Source organism: Pelophylax lessonae, assembly GCF_965119305.1.
Source record: "Pelophylax lessonae genome assembly, chromosome: 1".
Taxonomy (NCBI): Eukaryota; Metazoa; Chordata; class Amphibia; order Anura; family Ranidae; genus Pelophylax; species Pelophylax lessonae.
In genome coordinates, this window is record NC_138768.1 from 352,716,100 (window position 1) to 352,732,816 (window position 16,717).

Consider the following 16,717-nt stretch of genomic DNA (forward strand, 5'->3'; position numbering starts at 1 on the left):
TCGTGATTAATTTTGTTTCTGTGCTGCATGATATAATTCAACACGATGAACTCTTAGATGGGCCCAAAGATTTGGCGTATTTTTGTTTTATGCAGTTACTGATCCCATACTTACATTTTTGTGCATGTGTTGCACACTGCTGCTTTTCCTGGAGATGGTTGAGATGAAAAATAGTCCCAGATCTGCTGCTTTTCCTGGAGATGGTTGAGATGAGAAATAGTCCCAGATCACACTTTTACTTTTTCTATCTTCATCCATCTCCATTGCAATTTGAAAGAGACAATATAAGGTTAAAAAGTCTGCTGGCTGGCTGGTGGCACCCTGCTGTGGGTGGCTGTCTGTCACCCTGTTGTGGGTGGCTGGCTTGCTGGCACCCTGTTGTAGGGTGGGTGGCTGACTGGATGGCTGGCACCTTGCTGTGGCTGCTGGCCTACTGTCACCCTGTTGTGGGTGGCTTGCTTGGTGTCATCCTATTGTGGGTGGATGGATTGCTGGCATCCTGTTGTGGGGTGGGTGGTGGGTGGCTTGCTAGCACCCTGTTGCGGGGTGGGTGGCTATCTGGAACCCTGTTGTGGGATGGGGGGTGGCATCCTGTTGTGGGGTGGGTGGCTAGCTGGCACCCTGCTGTGGCTGCTGGCTGGCTGGCACCCTGTTGTGGGTGGCTGGCTTGGTGTCATGCTGTTGTGGGTGGCTGGCTTGCTGGCACCCCGTTGTGGGTGGCTGGCTTGCTGGCACCCTGTTGTGGGGTGGGTGAGTGGGTGTCTGGCTTGTTGGCACCCTGTTGTGGGTGGCTGGCTTGGTGTCACCCTGTTGTGGGTGGCTGCTGACACCCTGTTGTGGGGTGGGTAGCTGGCTGGCTAGCACCCTGCTGTGGCTGCTGGCTGGTACTCAGCTGTGGCTGCTGGCTGGCTGGCATCCTGCTGTGGCTGCTGGCTGGCACCCTGTTGTGGGGTGGGTGGGTGGCTGGCACCCTGCTGTGGCTGCTGGCTGGCACCCTGCTGTGGGTGGCTGACTTGCTGGAACCCTGTTGTGGGTGGCTGGCCTGCTGGCACCCTGTTGTGGGGTGGGTGAGTGTCTGGCACCCTGCTGTGGCTGGCTGGCACCCTGTTGTGGGTGGCTGGCTTGCTGGCACCCTGTTGTGGGTGGCTGGCTTGCTGGCACCCTGTTGTGGGGTGGGTGGGTGTCTGGCTGGCTTGGTGTCACCCTGTTGTGGGTGGCTGCTGACACCCTGTTGTGGGGTGGGTAGCTGGCTGGCTAGCACCCTGCTGTGGCTGCTGGCTGGCTGTCACCCTGTTGTGGGGTGGGTGGCTGGCTGGCACCCTGCTGTGGCTGCTGGATGGCACCCTGCTGTGGCTGCTGGCACCCTGTTGTTGGGTGAGTGGGTGGCTGACTAGCACCCTGCTGTGGCTGGCTGGCACCCTACTGTAACTGCTGGCTGGCACCCTGCTGTGGCTGCTGGAACCCTGTTGTGGGGTGAGTGGGTGGCTGACTAGCACCCTGCTGTGGCTGGCTGGCACCCTACTGTAACTGCTGGCTGGCACCCTGTTGTGGGTGGCTGGCTTGGTGTCACCCTGCTGTGGGGTGGGTGGGTGTCTGGCTTGCTGGAACCCTGCTGTGGGGTGGGTGGCTGGCTTGGTGTCACCCTGTTGTGGGTGGCTAGCTTGCTGGCACCCTGTTGTGGGTGGCTGGCTTGCTGGAACCTTATTGTGGGGTGGGTGGCTGGCTGGCACCCTGCTATGGCTGCTGGCTGGAACCCTGTTGTGGGTGGCTGGCTTGGTGTCACCCTGTTGTGGGGTGGGTGGCTGACTGCTGGCACCCTGTTGTGGGTCAGTGGCTGGCGGCTGGAACCCTGTTGTGGCTGGCTGGCTGGCACCCTGTGGTGGGTGGGTGGCTGGCTGGCACAGGGGCTGTGGGTGGCTGAGGCCAGGGCCTGTGGGTGGGTGGCTGGCGGCTGCTGTGGGTGCCTGGGTGGGTGGCGTGGACGCCTTCCGAGGTGAGGGAGGCGGCCTAAGAAGGAAGAACATGTGTAATAGGCCCAGCGCACGGAATCATGTCGAGCAACACAAGCAATGACTTTACTTGTGCACTGCGCACAATATCGGTAATATCGGCAAGTTCCGGGGCCGATATCAATATATCGGGGAAAGTGCATATTGGCCCTCCGATAATCGGCTTTGCCAATAATCAGTTGATCCCTACACCTTGCTCCTCTTCTGTGATCTCTAACCCTACTAAACCTCATGCCTTCTCAAATACATGCATTGAGAGATTGTCATCCTGTTGTGGGTGGCTCGCTTGGTGTCACCCTGTTGGGGGTGGATGGCTTGCTGGCATCCTGTTGTGGGGTGGTTGGCTTGCTAGCACCCTGTTGCGGGGGGTGGCTGCTGGCATCCTGTTGTGGGGTGGGTGGCTATCTGGAACCCTGTTGTGGGGGGTGGCTGCTGGCATCCTGTTGTGGGGTGGGTGGCTGGCTGGTACCCTGCTGTGGCTGCTGGCTGGAACCCTATTGTGGGTGGCTGGCTTGGTGTCACGCTGTTGTGGGTGTCTGGCTTGCTGGCACCCTGTTGTGGGTGGCTGCTTGCACCATGTTGTGGGTGGCTGGCTTGCTGGCACCCTGTTGTGGGGTGGGTGGGTGTCTGGCTGGCTTGGTGTCACCCTGTTGTGGGGTGGGTAGCTGGCTGGCTAGCACGCTGCTGTGGCTAGTGCAAAAGTATACCTGCGCTGCTATCAAATCAAATACATAAATAAATCCCAATAAATATGGTGTATAAATAATCTGTGTAAAGTGCTAGTGCTCAACTTCAAACACACATTACTATATCATAGATCCCAAACAATATATAAAAAATATTAAAAATACAATAAATACATATTTCATCATGTGTAAATAAATATCAAATAAAGTCTTTCAATAAAAGACGTGCTTCAATAGTGACAGTCTTAGTGCAAAACATAAGTCCAAAGTGCTGCGTGCTCGTAAAACAAGTGCTGGTGCTTTCTCTACACGAGTAGGTGCTCCCCTCCTGGACCCCTACTCACCAGAAGCCAAATAATACACCGCTTTCAGAATATCCTTAGATAGGACGAGCCTTAATGGACCATCAACTCAATCAGCTTTTCTGTAGGTCATATCATCCAGGTATTGCTCAAAAAATGAAAAGAGATGCTGGCATCGTGAAGTATGTAATCACTTTATTCGATGCACACAATACAAGATGCACTTACAATGTGACAAAGGTTAAAACGCCTAAAGAATCATCCCACGGGTTGCCAATCCAAACGGCTATACTCACTCCCCGTGTCCCCGTATGTCGGAAGGTGGATGTAGCCTGGCGTAGTACGTACTCGGACGAACAGCTTGACGCGTTTCGCTCCGCACACAGAGCGTTATCCTCTGAGGAGGATAACGCTCTGTGTGCGGAGCGAAACGCGTCAAGCTGTTCGTCCGAGTACGTACTACGCCAGGCTACATCCACCTTCCGACATACGGGGACACGGGGAGTGAGTATAGCCGTTTGGATTGGCAACCCGTGGGATGATTCTTTAGGCGTTTTAACCTTTGTCACATTGTAAGTGCATCTTGTATTGTGTGCATCGAATAAAGTGATTACATACTTCACGATGCCAGCATCTCTTTTCATTTTTTGAGCAATACCTGGATGATATGACCTACAGAAAAGCTGATTGAGTTGATGGTCCATTAAGGCTCGTCCTATCTAAGGATATTCTGAAAGCGGTGTATTATTTGGCTTCTGGTGAGTAGGGGTCCAGGAGGGGAGCACCTACTCGTGTAGAGAAAGCACCAGCACTTGTTTTACGAGCACGCAGCACTTTGGACTTATGTTTTGCACTAAGACTGTCACTATTGAAGCACGTCTTTTATTGAAAGACTTTATTTGATATTTATTTACACATGATGAAATATGTATTTATTGTATTTTTAATATTTTTTATATATTGTTTGGGATCTATGATATAGTAATGTGTGTTTGAAGTTGAGCACTAGCACTTTACACAGATTATTTATACACCATATTTATTGGGATTTATTTATGTATTTGATTTGATAGCAGCGCAGGTATACTTTTGCACTATACACTTTATAAAGGTACACCACCTTTTATACCAGCAGCAGCCCACTATACAGTGGTATCAGAAAAAATAGTAATCCTCAGCGCTAGCCTACAATCTTTACGCTGCTGTGGCTGCTGGCTGGCTGGCACTCTGCTGTGGCTGCTGGCTGGCTGGCACCCTGTTGTGGGGTGGGTGGCTGGCACCCTGCTGTGGCTGCTGACTGGCACCCTGCTGTGGCTGCTGGCACCCTGTTGTTGGGTGAGTGGCTGGCTGGCTGGCTTACTTGAACCCTGTTGTGGGGTGAGTGGGTGGCTGGCTGGCACCCTGCTGTGGCTGGCTGGCACCCTGCTGTGACTGCTGGCTGTCTGGCACCCTGTTGTGGGTGGCTGGCTTGGTGAAACCCTGTTGTGGGGTGGGTGGCTGGTACTGTGTTGTGGGTGGCTGGCTTGCTGGAACCCTGTTGTGGGGTGGATGGCTGGCTTGGTGTCACCCTGTTGTAGGTGGCTGGCTTGCTGGCACCCTGTTGTGGGTGGCTGGCTTGTTGGCACCCTGTTGTGGGTGGCTGGCTTGCTGGAACCCTGTTGTGAGGTGGGTGGCTAGCTGGCACCCTGCTGTGGCTGCTGACTGGCTGGCACCCTGCTCTGTTGTGGCTGCTGGCTGGCTGGCACCCTGTTGTGGGTGGCTGGCTTGGTGTCACCCTGTTGTGGGGTGGGTGGGTGTCTGGCTGCTGGCACCCTGTTGTGGGTCAGTGGCTGGTGGCTGGCACCCTGTTGTGGCTGGCTGGCAGCCTGTGGTGGGTGGGTGCTCCCTAAGCATTCAAGGGGCTACGCAAGCAGTCAGGCTAAGTTGGCCTGTCTAGGGGATAGGAGTCAAACCGGTGCAGAGATTCTGTCAGCTCTGCAGGGGCAGGCTTAGAGATGGTTGACGCCACAACAGCTTGAGCCATGAATGGTTGTATGCGACAATTGCACCAACCTTCTCTCTGCCCTCCGACAGGGACACTTGCCACATGTTCTGAATCTGGTGGTGCAGCGTTTCTTGAGCAGATACCTGGGCTTACAAGATCTCCAGGCCAGAAAAGTCTGTGGCCATTTCCGCCATTTTTTCAATGGCAGTGCTCACTTATCTTGTCATTCAACAGGAATTCAACCTTCCCACCAAACGTCTCATTTGTGACATGCCCACCAGGTGGAACTCAACGTTGGCAATACTGCAGTGGCTGCACACTCAGCAGAGGGCCACCAATGACTACCTGTGTGAGAACGGCACAAGGACAGGGTCAGGGGAGCTTGGCGTTTTTTCACAACGCCAGTGGCTTTTGATAAAGGATGAATGCATCGTTCTTTCACCATTTGAGGAGGCCAGAAGGACGATGCATGCATCAGTGACGCTATCCCTCTAGTCTACCTGCTGGAGCACACGCTGCGTGGAATCATGGACAGGGCACTTGAGACAGAACAGCGGGAGTAAAAGGGGGACTTCCTTTCCTCACAAGACCCCCTTTATGCAGATATCATTCCTACAGGGCCACAAAACACACAAGAGGAGGAGGATTTCGGCAGCATGGATGTAGAGGATAGCATACAGCAGTCTTCAAGGGATGGTTTTGATTCCCCAGAAACCCCAGGAGTTGTACGTGGTTCGGGAGAGGTTGCTCCGGCTGACAATGTCATCCTTAGTGACCTAGAGGACTGCGAAGCTCATGCCTCCTCCAACTTACGTTGCATGGGCTCCCTGATTCTACAAAGCCTGCAAAAGGACCCGAGGATTCGTGCTATCAAGGAGAGGGATGATTACTGGTTGGTAACCCTTCTTGATCCACGTTACAAGGGTAAAGTTGCAGAGCTCATGCTGCCTGCGCAGAGGATGAAACATCTTGAGGAGACCTTAAAAAAACAAATTGTGTACCCCCTTTCCAGACACTGGGAGGTCAACATTCTCTGGACGTGTTTTTGAGGCATCGTTCAGCCAAAGGAGGAGCGGTGGAGAAGAAGGCCAGCTGACCGATGCCTTTAAACAGTTCTTTAGTCCTCAGCAGCACCCGGGGCTGTTAGGTTTAAGCAACCATCTGCAGCGTCACCATCATATGGTGAAGGATTATCTAGGCGCAAGAGCAGACTAGGAGACCTTTCCAGCTGAGCATACACTGGGTTACTGGGTCTTGAGGATGGACCACTGGCCAGAACTTGCTCAATATGCAATGGAGCTACTGGCCTGTCCTGCTTCCAGCGTGCTTTCAGAACGGACGTTCAGTGCTGCTGGAGGTTTTGTGATGGACAAAAGAGTGCGTCTGTCCACACTGTCTGTTGACCAGCTGACTTATCAAAATGAATCAGTCCTGGATCAACAAGAGCTATCAAGCCCCTGATGCTGATGTAACTGATTGAATATGTTAGGGGTCTGCCATCCCTTGAAGACTGAATATGCTGCCTATCCTAGTCCTCTACCTTTATTCTGCTAGCTTCCAACAATGTTTTTAGTTTAGGTCACTACCAACCCCCAAGGCCTACTTTTTCTGCACTTGTATGACCGGTGAATACAATTTAAATGTCGTATGTCATTTTTAACAGCAGGCCCTGTCCCTGTGCCCTGCTAACTGTGAGGGGTTACAGTGCTCAGGCACGAACAACACCAAAGGCCCAATATTTTTGCGCCTGTATGACAGGTACATACAATTTCAAATTTGTATGGAACTCTTACCAGCAGGTCCCATTCCTGCATCCAGCAAGAGTAACTGCGAGGGCTTGGTTACGGTGTTTAGGCACCACCAACAGCAAAGGCCCAATTTTTGGCACCTGTATAGCACATGCAATTTCAAATTTGTATGGAATTTTTAGCAGCAGGGCACATTCCTGTGCCCAGCAAGAGTAACTGCAAGGGGTTTACGTTGTTCAGGCACCACCAACAACCAAGGCCCAATTTTTCTGCACCTGTATGACAAGTTCATGCGATTTGAAATTTGTATATGACATTTTTTGCTTCAGAAATGTCAGTATAGCTGCAGCAGGCTACATACATCGTAGAGATGCACTACTTTACAGGCACATTCAGGGGACGCCCCAGGCACGATATTTGAAGGAATTTTTCATTTTTATAGTTTCACTTTAAGCCTCATTAACCACTTGACGACCGCCCACCACAGATTTACTGCGGCAGGCAGCCGCTCCTGGGCAAACCGACGTAGTACTACATCGCTTGCTCAGGAGACTCTAGGGGGCAAAAGCGCGCCACCGCCAGCGCGCTCCCGCCCCTCTTCATCACCCGGGGAGCCAGTGCGTATGACAGGCGGCTCCAATGGCCACTGGCCACTCACGATTTGCCCCCGCTGACAAAGAAGGACAGACGGCTGATTTAAACACAGCCGTCTGTCATTCTCCCTGAAGTGATCACAGAGGCTATGTGATCCTGCTATATAGGATCGCATGTCTCTGTGATGACTTAGCAAGCCACGCCCCACCCACAGTTAGAATCATGCCCTTAGGGACACATTTAACCCCTTGATCACCCATACTGTTAACCCCTTCCCTGCCAGTGTTAATTTTACAGTAGCAGTGCATATTTTTAGCACTGATTACTGTAGTAATGTCACTGGTACCCCCAAAAGTGTCAAAAATGTCAGTTAGGGGTCCGATCTGTCCACTGCAATGTCGCAGTTCTGCAAAAAATCGCAGATTGCCGCCATTACTAGAAAAAAAGAAACAATAAAAAAATGACAAATCTTTCCCCTGGTTAGTAAACGCAATAACTTTTGCACAAACCAATCAAAATATGCTTATTGCATTTTTCTTTTTACCAAAAATATGTAGCAGAAAACAAAATTGGCCTAAAATGTTAAAAAAATTAGATTTTTACTTTTTTTTTGAGAATTTCAATTAAAAGAATGTAAAAAATATTATTTTTTTTAAATTGTGGCTCTTTTTTTGTTTATAGCACAAAAAATAAAAATCGCACAGGTGATCAAATACTCCCAAAAGAAAGCTCTATTTGTGGGAAAAAAAGGACATCAATTTCGTTTGGGTATAGCGTTGCACGACCGCGCAATTGTCTGTTAAAATCACGCAGTGCCGAATCGCAAAATAGGGCCTGGTCATTGAGCAGCCAAATCATCCGCTCTAAAAGTGGTTAAAATCAGTAAATCACTGCTCGTTTAAAAACTATGGTTTTTAAAAACGTTTTTATCATTGCTACATGTTCCCCAGGTCAGTACCCGGACCCCCATACACTTTTATGGGGCAATAACTTGCATTTAAGCCTTCAAAATTAGGCCGTTTGATTTTTGAGGTTCAATAGGGTTCATTTATTCAAACAAACTTTTCCTCTGTTCGCGGTGTTCTGGTGCGAACCAAATCAGGGAATGTTCGGCTCATCACTACTCAGAAGTAGAGAGGCGGGTGCTGCGTCTGTCAATGAACTTCAGAGAAAAGGATTTACGGTAAGTTCTTACAAAAATCCAGTTTTCTCTATCATTCATCGACAGACGCAGCTCCTTATCTTCATGACTCAAAGGGATGTCCCAAAGCAGTAGAATCATGAGGGGTGGGAAACAACGCAGAAAACAAAATGCAAGTCCCCAATGGCTAAACTTAGCCAACTAGGTAACGTGGAGCTCAACCAGGAACAACTGGAGCTCCCCCGGGAAAAATGTAACCCTCAAAGAGACACCAAAGTTCTAAAGTTCTCTTTTAAACTGCAGCCTGCAAAACCTTGTGGCCAAAAGAAGCCTCCGTGGATGACAACATTTATGAACGTATGCACAGACGGCCAAGTTGACACCTTGCAAACTTGTAGCACCGACGTCTGATGGCGAAAAGCCCAAGAGGCACTCAGCGCTCTCGTAAAATGAGCCTTCACTGGGAAAGGAGGAACCCGACCCCTCAGTGAAAAGGCCTGTACTACTGTCTGCCTAATCCATCTGGAAATGGACGGAGCCAATCCCTTACGAGGGCCATCAGTAAGGACAAAAAGAGCGTCTGATTTTTCTAAAGGACTCAGTGGTCTCTAAATAAACTCTGATCGCCTGAACCACATCCAAAGAATGCAAGGCATACTCCTTAGGATGCTGAGGCTCTGGGCAAGGTGAAGGCAACACAATGTCTTCACTCAGATGAAAATCAGAAACCACCTTAGGAAGGAACGACTGATTAGGTTGAAGTACCACCTTATCCCTGTGTACCACCAGATAAGGTGAGTGGCAAAACAATGCCGCCAATTCAGATATCCTGTGGGAAAAAGTGATCACCACCAAGAAGGCAACCTTCTGAGACAAAGACAGCAGCAAAATCCCCCCGAATTCTTTCAAAAGGAGGCTTTTGAAGAACAGACACCACCAGATTTATATCCCACGGAGGTAACGGGGACCGCCTCGGAGAACCCATATGGCGCACTCCCTGGATAGAAGTCCGCATTAGGACATGCGTGGTTAGCGGGTGTTGAAAATTTAAAGCCAAATCTGAAACTTGGCCTTTGATAGTGCGCAAAGCCAACCGCTGTTCAACCCCTTTCTGAAAAAAGGTCAAAACCCTAGCAATCATAAAAAAAAAAAAAGCAAGGGTGCAACTTCAGTGATTCACACAATGAAATGCACGATTTCCACGTATGATGGTAGATCTTCCTGGAAGTTGACTTCCTAGCCTTCAAGAGTGTAGGAATCAGAGTCAGAAAGACCCCTATCTCTCAACACCTGACTTTCAACAGCCATGCCGTTAAAGCCAGCGACTGTAAAGCAGGATGGAAGATTGGACCTTGAGACAGCAGATCTTCCCTAAAAGGAAGTCTCCAAGGGGTATCGGCTACCAGCCTTATCAGGTCTGTGTACCAAGACCGGAGAGGCCAGTCTGGAGCCGCCCGAATGACCAGAATGTGTTCCACCTTATGATTCAGAAGATAAGGAGCTGCCTCGGTCGATGAACGATAGAGAAAACTGGATTTTTGTAAGAACTTACCGTAAAATCCTTTTCTCTGAAATTCATCGACAGACGCAGCACCCACCCCTCTACTTTTGAGTTTATGTGGGTTTTTTGTCTTGTAAACACGGCTTGCATCGAAATTGCAATCTGAAGCAGAGTGTGTGGGGTTATGCCTGCAGGGACAGCCCCCATGGGTGTGGTAACGTTTTTTCCTGCCTAGTCCCTATTTCGGATTGGAGGAGCATAACCCAATGGTAATGAAGTTTTGGAGCTGCATCTGTCGAACTTCAAAGAAAAGGATTTTACATTAAGTTCTTACAAAAATCAAATTTTTTGCCACAACCATAAACGCTACATTTGGGGAGGAGTCAACAAGGCTTATGATGAAAGGTACACCATTCCTACTGTGAAACACGGAGGTGGATCGCTAATGTTTTGGGGATGTGTGACCTACAAAAGCACAGGAAATTTGGTCAGAATTGATGTAAAGATGAATGCAGTATCTTATCAAAAAATACTGGAGGAAAATTTGCATTCATTATCCCGAAAGCTGTGCATGGGACGTACTTGGACATTCCAACATGACAATGATCATAAAAACAAGGCCAAGTCGACCTGTCATTGGCTACAGCAGAATAAAGTGAAGGTTCTGGAATGGCCATCTCAGTCTCCTGACCTAGATATCATTGAGTCAATCTGGGGAGATCTCAAACGTGCAGTTCATGCCAGACAGCCAAAAATTTACAGGAACTGGAGGCTTTTTGCCAGGAAGAATGGGCAGGTTTATCATCTGAGAAGATAAAGAGTATCATCCACAAATACCACAAAAGACTTCAAGCTGTCATTGATGTTAAAGGGGGCAATACACGGTATTAAGAACTGGGGTATGTAAACTTTTGATCAGGGTCATTTGGGTAATTTCTGTTGTCATTATGATTTAAAAGGAGTAAACACAGTTGATAGATAATAAATGGCCTCAGCCAAACACTCACCATGAGTGAAAGAAAAGTTTTTGTGCTATTCATATTCTATGAAACATGGCAAAGAAATCCCAAATTCTGCCAGGGTATGTAAACTTTTGAGCACAATTGTACTTTACCAGAATTCTGTTTAAGGTTTAAGGCTTTCACACGGGCGATCCGATCCGCCTTGTCAGTTTTTCAGGTGGACCTGATCGGATGCTCCATGCAACCCTATGGGGCAGCGGGTATAAGCGGAGACACCCGCTGCTATCTGATCCAATCCTGTCCGTGAAATCCAGACGGATGGAAACCCTATTTTCCATCCGTCTGGAGGATTGGATCGGATGAGAACGGACAGGCGGTCTGTTCTCATCCGATCCCCCCATAGAGGACAGTGGGGATCTGACAGCTCCGTCTCTGCACACAGAGCGGAGACGGAGCTGTCATCCGCCTGCTCAGCGGGGATCGGTGGATCGATCCCCCGCTGAGCAGAATGGACTCCTCGGGCGGTGCTCCCGTGTGAAAGGGGACTAAATCTGATTAAAGGTGGGATGATTCAAACAAACACCAGAGTCGATCTGAACACCCAAATTAATTAGAAAGCATAAAGAGCTAGTACTTACTTTCCTAGAGCCCCTACACTAACAGTCCAATAAAGATTCCTGTGCAAGTTCAGCTAAGCAGGCTGGAACTTACACAAAACTGAGCACACTCACCCATTACGCATATGACAGCACTTGGGCAAAACATTTTTACCATGTTTAAGAATGATTGTTTGTGTAAAACAGGTCACTAAAGGATCATGATAACCCCTCTAAAGCCTGCACCTTTAAAAGGAAGCAACAAAAGCTTATTTGTTTCTGTCCTCACAGGTTCCCTTCAAGAATTTGCTATAGTTATTGGTTGAATTACGGTAGATGGATTTGTGTCTTTTTTTTTAGCCAAACTATGTAACTATGTAAAACGTATGCTTAAGGCAGCTGTCACTAATACATTTTAGGGAAACAAGTAATGATCTTCAAAAATCAGTACAAAGTTATCATAAAATTCATGCAGTTTACCTTTACTTTTTTTTTTTTTTTTTGAAAGCTCAGATTCAGGTCCATTATGAGTATAAAGATAATGGAACAGATATGATTTAGTAAGTGGAGAGCCATGTACAGAAAATGACTGCAAAAATCAAAAGGAATACAGAGGGCATGTATCTTTATTATGCGTATCTTTAATTTATACTGTATAAGGTATACATTTTTTTATATCTTAAAAAACAGTACAATATACTATCCATCAAAATAAAAAACAACTAGTGTAGAAAAACCTATGAGGCATAGGTAATCAAGATTAGTCCATTACACAAATTACTTTAGTCTGGAAGCTACGTATTATCAGGAGTCAAGTTTAACAACATCTGGCACTGATAACATCTTAAATTAAAATCCTTACTGTTTTTACACTATGTTTCATGCAAAATGTATTCAGAAATATTAATAGGTAATACTGTTTTTTTTGCATACTGCATAGTATAGGTAAAAAAATTTAAGAACAGCACCGTGCTCAACTAATTAAAACTAACAGATGTATAAATGGAAACTTATAGGTAGTGTGCAAATGTGTAACATTTCAACTACTCTACTTCTCAAAGAAAACCTGTACTTCAGGAAATATGGAAGCTTTGGGGTTTAACAGGTTTCCAAAGCAAACAATTGAAAAAAAATATTATTTAGAGCTTTCCTTTGTGAGAAAGTTGGTTTCAAACCTAATAGCTTTTAAATATTTTATGTGTTTCAGCAATTTAGTGCAGATGCCTGAACTTGATCCCATTTATAAAAACAAGTAATTTTATTGATAAGTATCAGGAAAGTTGTTTTTCTAACAAACCTAGTATAATGAAATCACAAATGTTAGGCACTAAATCTAAATTTGACAGCCTGGGCATATGTCCAATGAAGAGAAAAGAACATGATCAACAGTGCAAATCTTTGGCACAAGCATGTTCTTTACAAACAATTGAGTATATGTTAGGGTGCCCATAGAACTGGTTGACAAAAGCACACTGCAAGAAATTTGATACCCGTTTCTGATAAGGCCACATAGGGCTGAAGTGGGGTCAGCTTGGGGGCAGACCGCCTATATACATCTTTTCCAGTGGCTGTGGTTTTCTATCATCAGCGGGACGGAGACACTATGCAATTTTGGATTTGACTAGATATGTACTTTAATGTGAGTTGTTATAACATTTTTAATAAACTGCCCATTGCTACACTAGATGGCCCTTCGCTTTCTATACTGGGTTCTCACACACAGGAGCAGTGGGGGAAATTGGATGCGTTGCAGATAAAAATTGCACTGCATTCCTGTTCAAAATGTATGCAATTCTTTGCAGTGCGTTTTGCCCCCATTCATTTTCTATGGACGCAAATCGCACCGCAAAGTATCGGTTTCGGTATCAGGAGCATTTTCACGAGTACGCATACTCATGAAAATGCTCGATATTGGCATCCCTAATACACATGGTTTCTCCAACCTGTGAAAATTTTTTTCGGTTACTGATCATTTCCCTTTGTTATGGATATTACATTCAGCATACCTAAACAACGTTGTACTTTTGGCCAAATTGTTGAGAAAGCTCCAGCTTTAAGCCATAAAATTCAAGCTAGCCAAAATACAAACCGTTTTTTTAAAAAGTTGAAGATTTGACATATGTCCTATAAAGCAGGCCCTGCGCTGCATATTTGTTGGGAGTCAGCATACAATCAGACTGTAATGTGCATCTAGCTTTACGTACTATATAGATTATAAAAAAAAAAAAAAAGAAGGGCTACAAATAAAAGAAAAATACATTATGTGTTTAGCCGCCTTATTAATGATAATCTAGTTTCATCTGTGACATCCTCCAAAGCCACAACTGTTGGGGGTTTGCATGAAACAGTCATTATCCCACAGAAGTCAGTAAGTTCTGTCTGACATTTCAGAATTCCAGACTTAAGTCTACTCTGCTGTGTAGGATCCTTCTTAAGCTTTTTCATCTCAGGCACTGAAAACCCTATAAGTTTTGTAAGAACATCATTACTGATTTCAACATCCAGGTAACCAGTTCCATCAGATATTTTGGCCTTTACACTCCAAAATCCACCACTGCTTGTGAGGTTTCCAATAAGAGTTACAATAAAGGCCTTTAGCTTTATCTGTTTGCATGCATCACTTTTGTCATTAAAGAGAACAGACAAGTAGGTAAATGGAGGGCTATCCAGATTAACAGATACAGTCTGACTGGTAGATGGCACATTTGGAGTAATAGCTGTAGGAGTACAACGTTCTGAAGAGGCATCCTGATTTCTATTTATAGCCTCTGTGTGATCCATAGACATCTCTAATTCTCTCTGAATTTCTTCCTCCAAAAACAACTCATCGTCTAAATCATTCACTTCCTCAAAATAATCTCTCACAATAACCTGAGCAGGTTCATTATAAGTTGGAACATAGGACTGTCTTGTGCTTGGCATATGTAATTCCTGGTCTTGCAGTGAAACACTCGTGATGTAACTTGAGCTATCACTTCTACTATGATACCCACTTTCAGGAATTGTGTTGTTGTTGAGTGTTAATTCATCATTATCATCAAGGCTTGCTAACAAATCTTCATCTGATAATCCTAGTGCTTGCTCTATTTCATCCTGTTGCCTTACTGCACTATGAGCTTGCCCAGATGCCCTCTGTGTCACAGTGTTTTCCTCTATTCCAATCAGTCTTGAAAGAACCTTTGCTTGTGAATTCTCCTCTGAAAGAGCTTCTACTTCTCCTCCAAGCACTTTCACATTATCCGGTTTAAGCAGCAGGACGCCCAGGCGACAAAAAATAGTACCCTGTAGCAATATTTTGGTGCCTGGTGGAAGCCCAACATGAAGAGCTGGTACAGACTGATATTCCATCCCTTGAACATTTTGTGTTCCATCAGTCAGCTGCAGCATGAGCATCCGGGTTGGTTTGGCTTCCCATGGCTGCTGTGTTACTTGTGTTTTAGCAGTGACCTGCTCATTTCCATTGCCTTTTCCTCTTAAATTTTGAAGTTGTGAATATGCAGGTAGGCTGACATCAACCAAGGAGTCTAATTGTAAGGCATAAAACCCACTCAGTTCAAATTTTAGAGAATCCAAGATACCAGCGGGTAACACTGGGAAATCCAAATCTCTTAAGTCTGCAAGAAGCCATTGCTCAAAAACTTGTTTATTAATCTCAGCCTGAGAAAATGAAGAACCACCATTTTCCTCCTGAATCCAGTTAATGCAAGCTTCTAACCAGGGATCTGGAACTTTAACATGCCAAGTAGATGACAGCCATGTTTTGACTCTTGAAGCATATGTGCTCATTTTTATTGAAAACCTAGAAAAGGAAAATGAGATACAGTGTTAAAACTACACTTCAACATATCAGCAATCAGGAATGTGATTATTCTGCAAATCAGGAAAATTACTATTTTTCTATTGGTGGTATACTATGGATAAAAGAGGTACACTAAGTTTGTCATCTCCTGGTATTCGCCATACATCCAAATAAACAGAAGCCTAGGTACTAGTTATTGGTTGTTTTACCCCCCAGCTTTACTGTGAAGCTACAGTGCATTTAAAGCCAAAACATTTTTAGTTATGGATAGACTAGGTAAGGGTTAGAACCTCTGTTACCAAGTACCCGAGTCCCTGCTAAGGAGCTTTACCCTCTCTGTTTGTCCTGTTGACTACTGTCACTTGGAGTGAAAGTGAGAGAGATTCCAATATTTGGAGATTACACCGTTACAAGAACAGAGGGAAGATCTTTAGACGGGGACACCACTGTAAGAGAAGACTTGCCTTAAAGCGGTATTAAGCCCAAAACAAAAAATGTAATCTATTGCAGCTAACCTATCATATGTGGTGGGAGCATTTGTTTTCTTTATTAGGCTTTTTTTACCCTTTGTTTTTACCTGGTGATCTGGCCAGTAATACACGTCCTGTATTAGAATGCCTCTACTCTGGATGAAGGAGCATATTTGGACAGCAGCATTGCTAATCTGGGAGGGGGCGAGTGTTAGATTTAAATACACTAGCAAACTACAGCTGAACTCCAGCTAACACTTTATAATCAGTTACAGTAAACACTTTTGCAGTACCTGATCACCGCCACACCAGTTACACTGACCCTAATCGCCGCCACACCAGTTACAGTGTCTGCTGTCCTGGTGGCTTGGGGCCTCCAAAAAATGTGACAGGTAGTCTGGAAATTAGATGTGTAATTTTATGCTCCTAGAACTCCTGAAGGTGCTCCCTGGATTTTGGGCCACTCTTTGTGGCTAGGCTGTGAAAAAGTCTCAAATATATGATATCTCTATACTCAGGAGTATTATTTTGTGTTTTGGAGTGTAATTATAAGTATGCCTATACTGTGTGTGAGAAATAAATGACAACTTAAAAAAAAATAATTTATTTTCCAAAAAATTGTGAAAAAAAATTACAACTTAAAAAAAAAAAAAAAAAAAAAAAAAAAACTCACCATGCCTCTATTACTACATACCTTGGATTGTCTACTTTCCAAAAAAAGGGTAATTTAGGAGGAATTTGTACTATCCTGGCATTTAAGAAATGAGATAGGCAGTCAGTTCATCAGGACTAATTGATTTTTAAAAATATATACCATAGATTGTAAACTTTCACAAAGACTAAATAATTTATACTGATTTGGATAATGTTTACCAAAAAATGTAGCTGGATATATTTTATATTTTAGCCTAAATGCAGGACAATT

At 45.7% G+C, this 16,717-nt stretch overlaps 1 protein-coding gene across 3 annotated transcripts in view; it reads right to left on the reverse strand.

Annotated features, from left to right (window-relative positions):
* Positions 1-13,775: 13,775 nt before the first annotated feature.
* The window catches only part of RMI1 (RecQ mediated genome instability 1), a 90,123-nt gene continuing 87,181 nt past the window's right edge, over positions 13,776-16,717 (reverse strand). For all 3 annotated transcript variants that reach the window (XM_082257393.1, XM_082257392.1, XM_082257391.1), the window contains exon 2: positions 13,776-15,322. In XM_082257393.1, coding sequence (XP_082113519.1) covers positions 13,783-15,309 — 1,527 coding nt within the window. In that variant the 5' untranslated portion in view covers positions 15,310-15,322 and the 3' untranslated portion in view covers positions 13,776-13,782. The remainder of the gene's footprint in view (positions 15,323-16,717) is intronic.